Consider the following 17133-nt stretch of genomic DNA (forward strand, 5'->3'; position numbering starts at 1 on the left):
GACAATGGTGATCCCACTCTTCTTCTCTTCAAACCAGACCAAGTCTATTGAGAAACCTCCAGGGGAGAGTACAGGTGGTTTGGTTCAAGAAACAGCCATGATAAAAAAAAAAAAAAGAGAAGGAGAGAAAGACAGGAGGTCAAATAAAAACACACAATAAAGTTTTTACTTTATGACCGTTAGCTTAGCTGCCTACATCTCCCCTGGGAAACACATTCAAAACACAATGTTGGTGCAGAGGCCTTTCTGTGAAGGTGTCTGTGCTATGTTTTTTTTTTCTCATGCCAGATTTGGTTAGCGACCAGCTATGTGTGGCGGAGCAGCTGGGCACAAACGATCGCGGGTCACTGGTTTGTTAGAGCACTCCGAGCTCGTGGAGTACAAGCTCCCGACCGCAACGGGCAGGGCTTTTCAACTGAACTGCGAAGGAATGGAGGAAACCTGACACTCTCATTGTGCTGCAACAACGGAGTCAAGCAAAGAGATGGTGATTTAGCAAAAAAAAAGAAGAAGAAAAGCTTGTATTTGTAACACAGTGAGAGTCTGAGGCTTCACAGAGTTTGTAGTTCGTAAAAACAAAACAAAACAATATTTAAAACAGAAAAGAAGACTGTCATCACCACCTGAAAATACACCCTGAAAGAGGCATGCACAGTTCAGACCACAAGGACACTGGAAAATAAACAAGAATTATGACAAAGAAAATATGACAAAGCAAAAAGTAAATAGATTAATAGAAATCCATGAGTGCAATCCTGAAATAGACATGTTGAAAAGTAAGATAACACATTAGTTTTTTCTTCCCAGGAGGACCGGCCATCACGACCACCTTGGAAATGGATTTTTGGAGAAAAAAAAAAAGACAAAAACAACAGCGCATGCATTTCAAAACAAAAGCGTACCGACAGCGGCTGAAGAAACTCAAAACGAAGGGGGTAGGGAGTGGGATTGGTGCAAAGGAACAATGGATATACAAGGATCAAGCAGTCAAAAGGACAGGACACAAACACAAATATATCTTGTACGCTTGAGTACGGTACACACACCACAACGCCACCAACAACAGCACACAATCGCCAGAGTCCACGTCCAAACCAGAGGCAAAGAGGAAGAGCAGCCCAAGACAAAACACCACCGGCAGACTGCGTGCTTTTGTCCCCAACCCCCACCTCCAGAAGGTACACGCCACTAACCCCATCAAAACCCCCCGCCCCAAAAAATCCTGGATTATTGGTACGGCCCTTCGCCTAATCCAGAGCCGAGCTCCTGGCCTGACCTGAGTCCCTGCACTGATGCCCTTTCGGCCTGTGGAGGACCTACAGATGCTAAATGGTGATGGCTGATCGATGGTGAACGGACAGACACGTGGCAGAGGCCGCGGAGCCGTGTGGAAATGGGTGAGTGAGTGGAACATGGGTCTCCCTCGCGGTCGGATATGGAGATGTAGGCAGAGAGGACAGAGGAGGAGAAAGGAGAGGGGTGAAAGTAGAGACAGAGGAGGAGGACGAGGAGGAGGAGGAGAGGAGAGAGAGGGGAGAATAAACAGGGGAAGATGTTGCTTCTTCGTCTCCTTACCGTGTCTTTGGAGGACCTACGTCTCTTGATGCTGGAGGCCAGGGTGGTACTGATGGACCTAAAAGAGGCTTTCTTTTGGGGGTCGGGCTCTGCTCTACCACTTTTCCTATCCTAAAATGAATATATGTAGAAACATTATTCATGTCCTTTTGGCTGGGGTGAAAACCGTGGTTTTCAGTCTCACCCTTCCTCTCTTGCCACCAACCACCCGCCACCCCAGTAAACCACCTTATTTTACAACGTCTAAATAGAGGGAGGGTCCTTGTGAGAAAGACTACAGCGTTTGGAAGTGTAAAAATGCGCCAAGAAGGAGAAAGAAAGGGATAAAGCCTGTTAGATGTGAGAGTGGAGGCAGTGTGTTCAGTCTGACATGAGGGCACTCGTCTACATTTTTATGGGACATTGCCACACTGGGTCTGCACAAGATGACACGGCAGTCCTCTAAGAATGTGCTGACACATTCACCCGGCCCCTAGAAATGCATTGGAATGAGGGATGACTAGTAAAGATGTCAGTGGGTGTGATACCTACGTTGTATTCTGCCTGCATGCTCGCTATGGCCTGAACACACAGTTGAAACGTTCTCATCTTAACACACAAGTGACCTTATATTGTAATTAAAACAACTAAAGAGATATGACTAAAGAGATATGACTTTACAAAAATATCTAGAAACTGCTCTGTACTCGGTTGTGACCGAGGTCAGAGCTCTGGAAATGTATTTAATTGACATTTTAAAAAATTAAATAAATAAAAAGATATGGTAAAGTAAAGCAAGAGTCAGTTTTAACCGTACCCTTACAAGATGGCGAGCCAATTTGGTGCCCTCCCTCCCTCATACCATCAGAGTGCCCCACAGCTACTCTCAGCACAATAACTGGGTGTTTGTGTGCAAAAAAATAAATAAATAAAAACTCATATTAAGGTATTCTTACATCCTGTGTCTCTAGAGAGGAAGAGGGCTGCATAGGGGGAGAAAAGGAAAATAAAATAAATTTCCATCCTTGATCGTTATTACTTTAAAGATGATCCTTAAGCAAAAGCCAAGGGAACCAAAAAAGGGCGCATAGTTTAAAAAAGACTAGCAAAGCAAACATCCACATCCAAAGCCAGGCAGGTATAAAAAGTCGAGAAGCTGCAGTATCGGAGGCCACTAAAATGCATATCAAAGAGGGAAAACAACAGCGACAAAAGTCAGTAATTGAAGCCCATTTAAAGACATTATACCTGAAAGTGGTATAATGGAAATTCACCCCACACACAAGGGAATGGAATGGAGAATGAGGAAAAAGTGCATTAGAAAAAAAAAGGGTTTTTAAAGGAATGGTGACCTAGCTGCAAATCATATTCTTAATCAAAGTCAAAGTGCAAAAAAAGAAAACATTTGCAACTCTGTGTGCTTAATTTCAAAATGATCTGAGCAGATGGAGGCTAAAGGGTGCCATTTCTACAAAGAATTAAAAAAATAATAAAGCGCTCTAAGGTGGATGTTAGTAAAGTATAGGTGAAGGATGAGCGAGTAGTTGCAGGGAGGGAGGCCCTTTAGCCGGGCGGGGCAGTGTGGTGTGAATTTCAACATGCCAGAACGTTTTATGGATGGAGAGAAGGAGTTTAAAAAAAGGGGAGGGGGAGGAACAAAGAAGTAAGTAAACACAAAACAAATAGCATGACAAATCAATCCTGGCCAGCACTGGCCCCCGCAGTACATCCTTTTTCATCAGGTCACATGACTAGGCACTTTTTGGGCACATTTGTGTCACCCATCAGCCCGCCAACCAGCGCTTTCTCTCTCAAACCCCTAATGACTCGATATCAGGTGGCGAGCAGGCGTTAGCTGGCGTGGACGATAGATGAGAGCTGGCAGGGGAATGATTGGTGCACGGCATCACTCGATTGTTATTGCAGGTGATGGTAAGTAAAATGCTTTTCCTGTTGAGGAAGATGACATCTCATGTTAGTAAATGGAGGAAGTCAGACTGTGTGCCCTCTAGCTGTAAGCGTCTTGGTTCAGAAAAAAAAAAAAATCAATGCCTCAGTGACATCACTTCTCTTCTGTTACGCAGGAGGCTACAGCAGTGCAGTCCGGCCGCTCTGAGCCCTGATGAGGTGCTGCGTGTGCACAGTCCCGGCCATGCGCGGCATGCTGGACCATCGGATGAAACGTGGCATGGGACACGCACGGCGCGCAGCAGCCACCGCAGTGCGTCCTCATAATACACCACAATCACCATCACGCAACAGAGGGTTTCTGACAAGTCTGGGTTTCTGATTTCATCCCAAACTGACACCAGTTTCAGTCGCGTTCAGACGGTGCACTTCTGAGTAACATCTGTTGCAAAAGGGAAAGCTGAAAGCCAGACGCGTGTAGCCTCCCAGTGATGTAGTGGTCAATCAAATGACAAATCAGCAACAATAGGTTGAACATATAGCAACATAAATCTGTATGATGTAAATTCAACACATAGTTAGTAGTTTTAAGACTACAGTGCAAAATATAAAATATTTGAAGCTGGCCAATATTAGCACATTACTGATATAGTGGCATCAGCATCAATGTTGAGGTGTGTCAAAAATAAATTGTAGTTTTTTATGTATTGGGTGACCTTTTTATTGCATGTTACCAATATAAATGTATTTCAATTTCTTTTAATTTAGATTTTTCAAACTTCAAAATGTGTAGTATTGCTGGCTTCATACGTTTCCATGTGTCAGACTGGTCTCTGTAATCCAGGCACAGCTTTGTAATGCTGAAAACACACCAGGTAGTGGCGAAGTGCAGCTCGCTGCAATAATAAAATTTTTCTGCGGCAGGGAGGCGTGTTCATGGTGTTACTTCATGTGCAGAACGTTTCAATTGTTGTATTTGTTTTGGATTATCGTATGTGTTTTTTCTCGTAGCTGGCATAGTCTCTGAAGCTGAAGCACAAACGCTTTTGCGGTGCTGTGGCGCATTTGTCCTTGTCAGCCACCGTAGGTAGCTGCTATGGCTGAAATACGATGCCATGAGAGAACAAAAACAGTAAAGTGACGGACTGTCTTTTATTATTATAATTATTTATTATTACACATCTGCCACAAAAGTGACAAAATCGTATGTTAAGTTTATGTTGCTACACAGTATTTGTTAAATACTTGCTATGTATAATGTAAACTATGAATTTAGATCATAAAGATTTAAATCGGCCTCAAAAAGGCTTAAATGATTTTACTAAAAAATGAGATGAAGTAGTTTCACCCCCACTACATCTCTGTGGCTACAGCTCCTTAAAGAACAGCATAGACGTGCAATTCTTACAAGGCATGCACCTTTATTTCTTTGTAAAGCAATGTGGGAGCGACGGTTGGTGTTGTTGTCGTTTGCTCATATTTCAAGGGCTTTTGAGCATTGACAGCATGACGAGGATGAGTTGGGATGTAGTACATGAACGGATTTGAGTTAGTCAGAAGTGCACGTTCTCTTAGGTCTCTGTGTTTAAAGGTGTGTGAGTGCACAGTGCTTAGTGCATAGTGCACGGACCCGAGGCCGTGTAAGCACATAATTACATACAAACACACGCACATCATCGGTCAAAATTAAGTCAACAATGGAGCCGCAGGTTTTAGTGCTTGCCGTACTAAGGAAGGAGGAGGCCACATAAACTGTGAGTTTAGATTTTCCATCGTGATGAGCTTGTGTCGCACATAACTAAGCTGTCATTTTTAATCTGTGGGAAATTAGATCACGTAATCCCATCAGTGCACCCAAACAGTATAAATAATATTTACGCCGAACAGAACAGATTGTATTGGCTCGACTTGACTTCGCGGGCTCCCTCTGCACTCCTTTGCATGAGACCCCATGAGACCCCAGTTCTATTTAGGGCGGTGAAGACCGTGTGTGGTCCGTTGATTTAGCCAGAGGGGCCCACAGGGACGGTCGATGAGCAAGCATGAGCATGCATGAGCCGTCTTTGTTCAGCGGTGCAGAGAAATCAACGTGATGGTCGCTGACACGGAGCTGAAACGTGCTGCTCTACGGGCAGTTTAGTGTGTCCCTCTCCTTTCTCAGTAATGATATCCCCCCCCCCCCACACACACCCCCACCCCCTGCATGCATTCGCCTGCTGAACGCACATCCACGTGAGGACACTCACGACAGTTACATACATCGATCAGGTCGATGGCAGACACTCTCGGAAGGACATCGATTTGCTGACAGGCACTTGTGATTTCATACCGTTCCTTCCTCCAGCCCTGCTGTCTCTATTCAGCAGGGCCCAACACTGAGCTTTGGTGCAAGGTTTACAGTGACAGGCCGTAAGCGCAGACTTCACAGTGTGACATGGTCCTTAAACATGCTGCAACCTCCGAGCGATCCAATCAGGGAGTGAAACCATCAAGAATAAAGGAAAGGAGCAGTGTGTGGGCGGTGGAGACACGTCACAGCCGCGTTTGATTGCATTAGAAAACGTAAGGCAAATCATGTTCTTTGTCAGCTGAGTGGAGGAACTTACTGCTTTATTGCAGCTCAAAAAGGGTTGGTTCACTCAAATGACAAAGCAGTAAAAAGAATTTACTCCTAGTTGTATTTACCATGCAGATGTCTTCGCCTCAGATTAAATTCTACTCATCTCAAATTGTATTGGTTTTGATGCAGGAGTTAGGCACAACCAAAATGATCTGCATGGCTAGATACCATTTGGGCAAGTCAAACATTTTTTGACTGACCCTTCAAATTGACTCCTGATTCTGATTGCATCCTGTTGCAGGAAGCCCCCCAGCATGCAAGATAACTTTGACTCCATATGTTGTGTCTGCATTATGGACACTGCAGTGGAGACGTATTGCACACTGTAGCATTTACAGTTATAGTGACATGCTGGGAGAGTCGCTGCGGTGTGATTGGGCCAGGGCATTGATTTTAATCTTTATGCTCTGTTTGCATTGTTAGCTCCTGGCTGTTGTTCATGTGGCCTTCAGGCTGAAGGCAATCAATGATGAAGCAATCAAAGCGCATCAACCGGACCGTAAATCACCGTTATTATTGTTTTTACGCAAGGACATTTGCTCCTTTTTTTACGTTGGCTTTCCATGTCCACGTCATCTGACCTTATGAAGTGTTTAAGCGCCACAGCAGCAGCTTAGAGAATGCTAGGTCATGCCATGGATATGGGAGGTGAAGTTTTAATTTGGAAGTTCGTCACGTTGGAGGGTCACAAGGGTAATCGTCCTACTGTTACTCTAACGGCGAGAGCTGGCATGGGGGGTGGATATGACTCTGCTACTTAGCTACATACTAATGAGGGGGTCCCGACCACAGCTTGACTTCCAGAGGCCTCCTGAGTGTCCTGCAGGCACACACAAGAGACACGTTGGCCTCTGGGAACTGTTAGGATCTACACGGCGGCCACTGAGGATGCCTTACGAAGGCATCGGAGATCATGCTTTTCTCATACGGTGATCTGGCAGTCTCACCACCACTGATGTGCAAAAATGAAAAGCTACCAAAAGAGGCAGAGAGACACGGAATCCCCCCCCCCTTCACACACACACACACACACACACACACACACACACACACACACACACACACACACACACACACACACACACACCACCCCCATAAGGAGGGGGGGCTCTGTCGGCTCCCTTGCCGCCCCAGCGTCAGCCTTTCCACCCTGGGTGTGAGCGAGCAGTGGGGATCAATCCTACCTGCAGGTTCTTCCTCCAAACATTGACCGCCGCAAAGGCGAGCTGCATCTGCTTCCTGCGGGCGTCTTTATGCCGCTTATAGGCGATTTCAATGAAGATTAGGAAGATCCCTGCGGCTATTCCTCCTGCCACCAGCATGAAGACCCCTGTAGGTAAGGGACAGACAAACAGACAGAGAAGAGAGGTGGAAAAGCGTGAGCTGCTGGTCTACAACCCCGCCGCGCCCACCGAACATGAATGCATGGTCTGCCCGTCATGCTCGGCGGCCGCCCCTCTTTCTTTTCCAAGCAGCTCCTGCTGACGAAGGCAGCTGCGACCCACACAATATCAACGGAAGACCACAACCTCACAAAGCCACAGCACAATATACTGTACGGCACACTTCCACAGAGCACCCACGCCGACACTAAAACAACGATTTTGTAAAGGTATTGGACAAAAAAGGGCTACAGTACCTTACCACTGCAGTTTTTGTCCAATCACTTTTAACGCTTTCGCTACGCCTTAATGGACCATACCTGCCATGTTTTCAAAGGTGAGTGTGGCTGGGGCATTGCTCCGTGAGTCACACTCCTGGTATCTCACCCAGGTTTTATCTAGGTCTTCCATGAAGCCGTTCTCATGAGAACTGCAGGGGGTTGGGGTTGGTGGGGAGAGAGGTGACAAAGTTATTATGCGCCGCGAATACGGCGGAAAATCCGAGCCGTTCACTCCCAGAAAGCAACACAAATGAGACAGAGACAGCAGGACAGGTGTACTGACAGACAGACAATAACTGGACAAAGACAAACTCACAAGAGAGGGGCAGGAGAGGGGAGATACAGAAACAGTAGATGTAACATAAGGCGATGTATTGGATGGCTATAAATGGTCAGTACGTGACCGTGAAATCATATTGACAAGAAACCAACAAAAAAAAAGAAAAGAAAGTCATACGAGTAATGCAGCTTCGGCTGGGACAGACCTGAGAATGGCCAGGGACACATTCTGTTTCCAGGGGCTGTCCTTGCGCATGCCTATGCCAAAGCCCGAGCGGAAAAACAGCTCTCCCGTGGTCACCAGGTCGCACTTCTGCGAGGCCTCAAACTCCAGCACCGCAGAGTCCCAGATGAAAGCATGCAGCTTGCTGTGGGGGAGGGGGAGGGAGGAGGGAAGGGGGGGGAGGAGGGAGGAGGGGAAGGAGGGGGTTACGGTGCAACAGTACAATGATTTACATACACATTTACGGCTCCCACCCCTCTCTCTCTCTCTCGCACACCAGATCGTGTGTGTCATTCAGCGTTTACCAGCAATCTCTACCGCTGCTTATGGCCCAAATGAAATCCAATGCCAGATGGGTGAGGGCACGTCCCCCAATTGGATTCCCCCCATCTCAAAGATGTTCGTCTGGGTACAACCTGAAAAAGGGTGCTCCTCCACTCAATGTTAGCTTAACCTCACACTGGTGCCAGTGCTGTTGACACATCCACACCTGCTCCTGTCCCTGATGTCTGTCGTGGCTGGGCGATGGGCCCGGATCAGTGGGAACGCCGCAGTAAGTCCTGCCACTTCCACCTGGCCCAGAGGCCCATGACCCTCACCCCACTGAGCTGACTGAACTGGCCCTGGTCTGTGTGGCTGATAGGTCGAGCAGCCGGCCGACACGTGCTCTGGTCGGCCCGGCCTGGCCGAGACTCACTTGTCACGCACGGCCTGGATAGCCTCGGCGGCACTCTCATAGTTGTGCTTCTCCATGTGGCGGTACATGGTGCTAAGCTCCACCTGCCGCCGGAAGTAGATGTCCACGGAGCTCTGTTTCACCGTGGCATAGATGAACTTGTCGGATGGGTTTCTCAGCTGCATAAAGAGACAGTGAGAAGACACAGTTGAGGAATGACTACTTCATTTTAAAAGGTATTTACATTTTTTTATGTAGATAAAAATGTTGTGTGGTACCATGGTCTACAATGAACCTGCACTCACCCTTGGGTCGTTGATGCCGGTGATGCGCTCCTCAGGTCGGTCCAACACCAGGAAGGCAGCCAGGTTGGCAGTATAAGAAGCCACAATGATCATGGCAAATCCAGCCCACACCATACCTAGGATTCTCGCTGAGAAGCTGCGCGGTGCACCTGTGTGGTGAGTTCAAGGTTCAGCTTTTCAGTTCAGTAACTTCCAATGTCTAATTGGATTAGTCATGCAGGGTAGTTAGCTGGATACTGCTAATAACCCATAACACTGCTACTTCTGTTACAACAACTACTGATGCAAATGATTATTTACTTATACATTAAAGTTTTGATACATTATAATAAACCCTTTGCTCGCACATTCAAAATGACATAACTTTTACAAAGAAATGAAAATATAGCCCTCTAAAAATACCAGATATGAAAAGGGAAACTGGAAGATAAATGAAACAAGCTAAGGCAACAGGTATAAACTGTTAAAAGACGAGCCGCATCACCGTCTTTCTTTGCAAAATGTGATTTGAAAGGACTTAATGTGTCATCCTCAAAGAAAAACATGACAGTGAGGCAACGCCTGGAGCCACAAAAGCCTTGATTTTGGTCTTTATACTACCGCAAAACTGTGTAAAGACCAAAGTACTCAACAGCATTACAGCGTTCTGGGAGAAAAGCAACATTTACTAGTGATGATTTGGAGATTTACAGTAATTATTATTATTTCTTTTTTTATCTCACCTTCTCCTATTCCAGAGTTCAGCAACACTCCCCAGGAGAACCACATAGCAGATGATAAGGTGAGGGCATCTTCTTCTTCCTCTTCACTGTTTACTTTAAATCTTCCAAACGGGCTAGAGGGAAGAAATTGGGTGGGTTGCAGAAGATAAAATGAGAAACTGCAGAGAACCTGTAGAGGGGAAAAACCCTGGCGACCCCAGGCAGGGGGGAAGGGAAGGGGAACATGAGCGAGCAAAGCAAGAGGGGAGACAAACTCGGAAAGAAAAGAGACAGAGACGGCGGCACAGGGACAGAGCGGTGGGATGGTTGGAGCCAATCTTCACCTCTGTCTGCCTTCCTGTCCACACCGAGGGAAGATCTGCAGCGCTCGGGGGTGCATGTACACACATGTACGCACACATGCATTCGCTGATTCAGTCGTGAGTCATGACACACACATGGGCACAAGCATACGCACACACACACAGGTCCCCCTTGTACCTGAACCGGTCTAGTAGGTAAAGCATCACCGCCACCACATGCACCGAAAGACCCACCAGAAGCCACAGCGTGCTTTGGAACGGTTGCATGAATGAGTCCAGCGTACTGCGAGGGATTTCCTGAAAACACACAACGCAGTTAGTATTCGATTGATAATCAACAGCTTCGATGACCTCACGTTTGCATATTATAGAGTGACATAACGTGTCTGTTTCAGTGGTTATCTGACGTTTTCAACCCGTGTGCATTTTTACATATTTGCTGACCATTTTGCCTCTTGAGATTTGTGATTGAGTTGTGTAGTCAATCCCAACAAACTTCAAGTTGGCATTCATTTAAAAGACACATGGTCATGGCTGACTTACTTGAAAAGTCAGCACTGCCTCATAATAATAACAGACAAAAAGGAATGAGCACAGTGTGCTAAGAAATTATTATTATTATTTCAATAAAATATGTAAATGAATGAAAACTAATGGATACCTGGAAATAACACAGTGGACATTTAGTACAACTCCGCAGTGGTTGTTTGACTCCATAGAGCACCGAATGGGCTAGAGGTGGACACTTACCTTTTTAACAAGGATGGTGAGGCCTTGATATTTAAAGGGTTTGGAGAACTCGATGTACTGGGCTCGTTCGTTGTTTATAGTCAGTGGGGCTACAATCATGTCAGCCAGGCCCCCCAGGAGCTCCCCCATCATGCCATTCCACTCTTTCTTGTTACTGTTGTTCACCTGAGGCCCCAAAAGGAAGGTGTTAACATGAAAATCAGCCATCAACCTGCTGTCGTCTAGACCACAGAATGTTTCCAGGTTTTAAGGATTTGGGTTAAGCCCAGTGGGGATAGAAGTTCTCGGCGTGCTCCTCATCTTTAAAGCTCGCTGTCTTACGTAAGGGAGCCTGCTTATTTTCTGGAATTGATAAGATCATGCATTCATGCCAACAGGATAGGCCTTTCCTGGGTTAGAGATGAATGTGTTCACAGAAAAAATCTTTTGAGATAAAAAAAAGAATTAGCTGAAACTTTGCTATAAAGCTCTGTTAAGCCGAGAGGAGCTGCAGATCCAGGTGATGATTCTCTTACAAGTCATCACAAGCGACCCCTTTGACATTGTGACATTGATTTTCATTGTCATTTGAGTTATAGCCTTCAAGCTATTGTGTGAATTGATTTTGAGTACAGTACTATTATGTTTTATTGTTCACACATCAAAATGATGGTTCTCAAACAATGAACGATGAAAAAATATTGATCCAGGCTTTGAAATTAAGCAACGGTAATTGTTACTTAAAAGTTACTTACTGTCAAGGTCAAATAATGAAAACAATATAATATATAAAGATATTATAGACTAGTAACCATTAATGGATACATATGACGCACATTGTTAAACGTACAATAACTGTAAGCATACTCTCTCCATTCTCCAAAATGATTGCTATTAGTGACAATAGAATTCTGATGATTATTCTTTCATCTACAAGAAACCTGATTGGACAAGCCTTATTAACCAATGGCCAAACCCAGAATGCTTCATGTCATTAATCAATTCAAAGCACCACTCCACATCGTCCGAACACGCAGGTTTTGAACAGACATAATTTATAATACATCAAACTTAATAGCCTACTAGTGTATGATGGGTAGTCCATGGTGTTACTCAACAAATGTTAGCCTGAAAACTACTAACTTAAAAAATATCCCACCTTTATAACTGCCAACAAATCCACAATTAGCACCATTAGCTAAGCTAGCATAACCTTAAAAATGTTAGCTAAATGGTTGCCATAAGCTAACTGTTAGCGAAAGGTAGGTTAGCAAGCTGTTCAGGGACAATGTCATCTCTGAATAATCAGTTGATTCGTACATGAGCTGAATCTACTTTTTTTAAAAATGTATTGTTCTTCATTCCATCTTCCATTTTATGAAAGCCGTTGTATTTTCAATTTGCACTGGTGCCCGCTAGCGGCGGCGCCAACGGTTGGCCATGGGGAGGCACTGCCCCAAGATAGACCAGCACATTGTGAAGCTCAAAATGTTAACAGTATTGGTATTAGTCCATGGATCTTCATCAACTAGTTCAATTAACATTAGTAGCCAATATCAGTTTACGATTCCTTAACTATTACATTGTAATGGGTTTGGTTTCGGTGGGCCACCCCAAGATTCTCAGTAGCCCCAGTCTTTCCACCACTAATTAAAACAATCTGGAGGGCGCCACTGGTGCTCACATGGCAACCCTTTTCATTGTGTCCATATGTGATTACTTATATTGCTTGTTAAAGCAAATTTTTCATTTAGTCTGTGTCAAGGCTACACAACCAGAAACTTGCTTGAGGTGAGACTGAAGTCAGAAGGAGGAGAACTCCATCACTGACCAATAAAAAGAAAGTTTTTGTTTGTTTTGTTTGACACTACCATACTTTTACTATGGAGATATTCTTCTTTTTTCTACAGTCAATTTTCAAGTTGGGTTCATGTGATATTATGTTCCTTTCACATTGCAACTAATTGACACTTCCAAATTCACTACAATGGTGATTGCTGCTCGTCTAATCCCTTTAGCGTAGACATTCAAAAACAGCTCACTGACGATGTTCGAGGTCACCTGCTGGACATTTCTTATCTTTGGGTCTTTGCTTTATGACTGCTTATTGCTTCAGCTCTGAATTGTAAGTGAGATCGCGACTGTTAGTGGGGTAAAAGATTACAAATATTCAGGCTGTGCAACGTATGTAATGTGAGGTAACGCGTGCAACCTGTGCCTCATGCAAAACTACGACAAACGTGGCCTTTGAATGCAAAACTAACCCGCTCCTGAGTTCCGAATTTCCCATCGGCCACCAGATGCACCTCATAGGTGAAGTTCATGGTCATAGCCAACTTGATGAGGAGATCAATACAGAATCCATAACAACATTGGGGTACAATTGGACGTCCTGTAACAAAACCAGCAACAGTTGCAAGTTACAATCACTCTTGAGGAAAAACGTAACGTTTTTTTTTTTTTTTTTCATCCAAAAGCGGCGCACGTAGACTGAACGAAATGCGTGACAATACACTGCAGACGACCACACACAGTCACGGCATACAGACCAAGCATGTCCCAGCATCCCAACAACCACTCACTCTGAATGGCACACTCAGCTACATGCATACATATATAGATACCTACTGCATATATATGTATGCATCTCCAGTGGGTGTTTGGCGGGTGCAGTAAAAGCACAGTGATAGTAGAAACGTCCCTGATAGGTTACCTGGGATGGTCTCATTGGGCCCAGTGCAGATAACCTTTTTAATTAAGACTCCATTTAAAGTCATTTCCTCCTTGCATGTTCCGTCCAGCTGAGTGGGTTTCACATACACAAATGGCTCCTGGTGTATCGTCACTATCTACAACAGACGGGACAGAAAGCTGTTTATCACACAGTAAGAGATGGATCCGTTTCGATCCTGATTTCAGCGAGAGAGAGAGAGAGAGAGAGAGAGAGAGAAAAAAATGAATAAAAATTGGAAGAACCCAGCAGATACACAAATACCCAACAAACTCCCAGATGCACATGGATGCACAAAGACAGACAGATGAATGTAAAACTAACTGACAAGGATACAGATGAGACGGTCTTTGCAGGCCTATGATAAATTTGAAGAGATAAAAGTCATAGCAAATATATCACCGCTGCCTTTAAGAGCATGGATTATCTTCACTCCCCCTCTGAGGAACAAGCGTCAGCGCGATTGTATCAGCCTGGGTCCGTACTCGATCTGTGTGGACAAGAATGTCACATTGCAGCAGCAAAGTGAAAGCACCCTACCTTTAATCGAGTGGACATCTGGAAGCCCTGTGGTTTCTCCGTCTCTCCTCCGGGCCAGATGATCTTCCGCTGATTGTTCATCACCACCTGCAGGGATGCCGCACACACACACACACACACACACACACAGTATCATAGGTGAGCGCTGACAGACGGCTTGGTGCTGATGAGGCTCCGGCACTGTGTGGGAGCATCACTAATGAGTCAGCTTTATATAAGCACAGCTCAGCGGTTCTTGCATCTACTTCATAGACCTCTGACTTCTGTATCATACCTGAAGGGTTTCAGGAACTTATTGTTATCACGCCTATCAGCAGTGAACAGAGGTGCTGATCCTCGCAGTCTTTGCTATTTGCTGTGTTTGCATGGCTGAATGAATATCCAGCTTTAACTACAAATGAATATCATTTGGCAGAATAATAGCAACATTTTGCCACAGCTTTCATCTCAGTCTTCATCAGCAGAAGGAGTTTGCTCAGTTGTCGTGGAGTGACTTCAATAATGAACTTTGAAGCTCAAATCATTTGGATTTTACATCATGTTCAAGGCATACATATTGAAATGGAATTTATAGCTGTTTTTCAAATTCAATATAAATTGCAACACTTTGAAACTTGCATGATATAATCCAATACAGTGTACATTTTGTCCTGACACTGATGAAGAGTTCAATTCATATTTTTTGTTGTAATGCCAAAACCCAAAACACTATCCATAATAGGAATGTGGTTGCTCATTGCTGTTTCACAACAGGCACTGCAGTCGTGAATATTGCCATCTTGTTTTTCATGTTGAAAGAAATGGAAACCAGCGGCTGCCTGAAATGTAGGAGATCCATCTGAGATATTAGGTTGTGCTTTGAAAATTGCCCAGCAATGATATTTAAATCAATCACATGTATCTCCTGCTGGCCATCTGCATTTGAATGTAGTTTACAGTTTTACAAATCTACTATCTCCTCCAGCATTGTTTTTGGCAAAGCACGATTCAACCAAAAGTTGCGTGATGCTGCTGCTGTCTATCCGAGCAAAATCAGCTAGTTTGCAGTCATTTTTAATATTTAACACTCCCTGAAAATCTTGGTGTTGCTGAATCTCCAATAGTTTAAATTCCCACCAGACATGTGGGCTGTTGTCAGAAATTAAATAGACTTGAGAAAGGGCAGCGCATTTTAATATGAACAGTACGTTCCAATTCGTCCTAGCGATTCAAAAGAAACAAAACATTAAAATGTATGAAATGTCCAACTCACTACAACAGAATGCTGTATCCTCATATTAGCTTTGGCTGACCTGCAGTGTTTTTGAGTCGCCCTACATTAAAGGCACAATGAGTAGGTTTGAAAACAACATTCAAAGTCGGTTCAGCGAGGGTTACAGAGCTCGCCAGCGGGTGAAAGCCAACCCAGATTCACTCTTGTTTTAGATGTGCTTTGTCCAATTGGTGTTTCGCATCACTATATTGTATGCATTATTTTTCTATTATTTTTTGTGTCTACCATTTTTTGTAGCTTCCTCTTGGATGCGTCATTACGATCTGGCACCTGGTTGCTCCGTTTTTAATGAGGTTGACAACCAGAAACATCCCGAACACAGCGCAATGAAAAGAAAAGAGGCCTCTGCAGATACAGGCACCACCACACACTGCTAGTGGGTCATAAGGGATGATTGCGAGGGATTCTTTTGGTATCAGTCTACACAGTTTGTAAGGGGAAAATCCAACTCATTGTGCCTTTAACTGTATTATACTGTAGATAAAAAAGTGGAGCTGCATGTTTGGTATGAAAAAAGATAATTATGTACACTGAGTAGATACAACTTACACGTGGATATATAGAGAAATAGAGAATGGACTTAAATTCCTATGAATTTGCTTAGTTACGTCAAATAGGCCAGAGCTGCATCTGTCCGTCCGTATACCTGTGTTCCATTGTATATGCCGACTTGAATGAGTCGACTCTTCTGGTAGTTGAGTATACTGTAATGGGCGTACTTCCTGTCTCCGTCGTCATTGAACTCCACGCGTCCTGTGAGGCCCTCTGGGTATTTAGATGACATCAGCACCCTGTGGAAAGACGATAAAAATGATTCATTTGTGTGAATGGGTGCACACGTGCCATGCATGGATGTCGTTCGTCATTAGGAGTGTCACGGTGCATTTTACTGTCCATCGTTCAGCGAAAATGAGGTGTGAAATGACTGATTCACCACATATGATGAACAAGGCTGAGCTGTGGTTGTTTGGCTGCGATGATATCTGCTGTTTTTGTTTCCACATCTGTTTGGGAGCAGTGTGTTTCTGAGAAACCACCCAAGTGGGTCAGCCGAAACTCAGTCACTTGGAAGCGACAAATATAGAGTTTCTAGAACATTCTGGAAAACCCGATGGACCTGTAATTCTGTGTGGCAGCTTTCCAATCAAAACTGTCAAAAATGGTAAAAAACCTTTAGGGACTGAAGGGAACTGCAGAGATGAATTAACTGTGGGATTTAACACTCCAAGTGTCTCATTTCACATAGCGCTTCTGATCAATTGTTATTCTAAATATACTGATGAGTGCCGCTTTAATGGTATTTGAAAACGTGCACAATTCAGACTCAACACAAACTGAGACAATTTGTTGTGTGGAAATCAGCTGTTCTTGAACTGAGAAGTCTCATCTGATGCCATTTCGCTAAATTAAGTCAGACTTAAGTTTAAAGGAGCAGTGTGTAGAATTTAGTGGCATCTAGTGGTGAGGTTGCAGATTGCAACCAACTGAATATCCCTCTGCTCACCCCACCCTTTCCAAGTATTCCCTTTGTAGATATGAAGAGCTCATCAGGTATCAGAAACACAGTGGTTCTTAGTTTAAGGTGATTATACACTAATGAAAAAATCT

The 17133-nt window shown here is 44.3% G+C and overlaps 1 protein-coding gene across 8 annotated transcripts in view; it reads right to left on the reverse strand.

Moving 5' to 3' along the window:
* Window positions 1-17133, reverse strand: part of grin1a (glutamate receptor, ionotropic, N-methyl D-aspartate 1a) — a 34719-nt gene that overhangs the window by 3883 nt on the left and 13703 nt on the right. For 2 of the 8 annotated variants that reach the window (XM_068729670.1, XM_068729697.1), the window contains 15 exons: window positions 16172-16316; window positions 14253-14339; window positions 13682-13830; window positions 13246-13372; window positions 11003-11167; window positions 10431-10549; window positions 9951-10063; window positions 9229-9377; window positions 8945-9102; window positions 8231-8392; window positions 7785-7894; window positions 7267-7412; window positions 6852-6902; window positions 2511-2537; window positions 1576-1686 (listed from right to left, as the gene is read on the reverse strand). In XM_068729670.1, the coding sequence (XP_068585771.1) occupies window positions 1576-1686; window positions 2511-2537; window positions 6852-6902; window positions 7267-7412; window positions 7785-7894; window positions 8231-8392; window positions 8945-9102; window positions 9229-9377; window positions 9951-10063; window positions 10431-10549; window positions 11003-11167; window positions 13246-13372; window positions 13682-13830; window positions 14253-14339; window positions 16172-16316 (1819 nt within the window). Of the gene's footprint in view, window positions 1-1575; window positions 1687-2510; window positions 2538-6851; window positions 6903-7266; window positions 7413-7784; window positions 7895-8230; window positions 8393-8944; window positions 9103-9228; window positions 9378-9950; window positions 10064-10430; window positions 10550-11002; window positions 11168-13245; window positions 13374-13681; window positions 13831-14252; window positions 14340-16171; window positions 16317-17133 lie in introns of all 8 variants that reach the window. The other 6 variants (XM_068729680.1, XM_068729706.1, XM_068729721.1 and 3 more) reach the window with 4 other exon arrangements.

This window comes from Cebidichthys violaceus, unplaced genomic scaffold (genome assembly GCF_023349555.1).
Source record: "Cebidichthys violaceus isolate CVI_PGR_0920_01 unplaced genomic scaffold, fCebVio1.0.p SCAF_102, whole genome shotgun sequence".
Classification (NCBI taxonomy): domain Eukaryota; kingdom Metazoa; phylum Chordata; class Actinopteri; order Perciformes; family Stichaeidae; genus Cebidichthys; species Cebidichthys violaceus.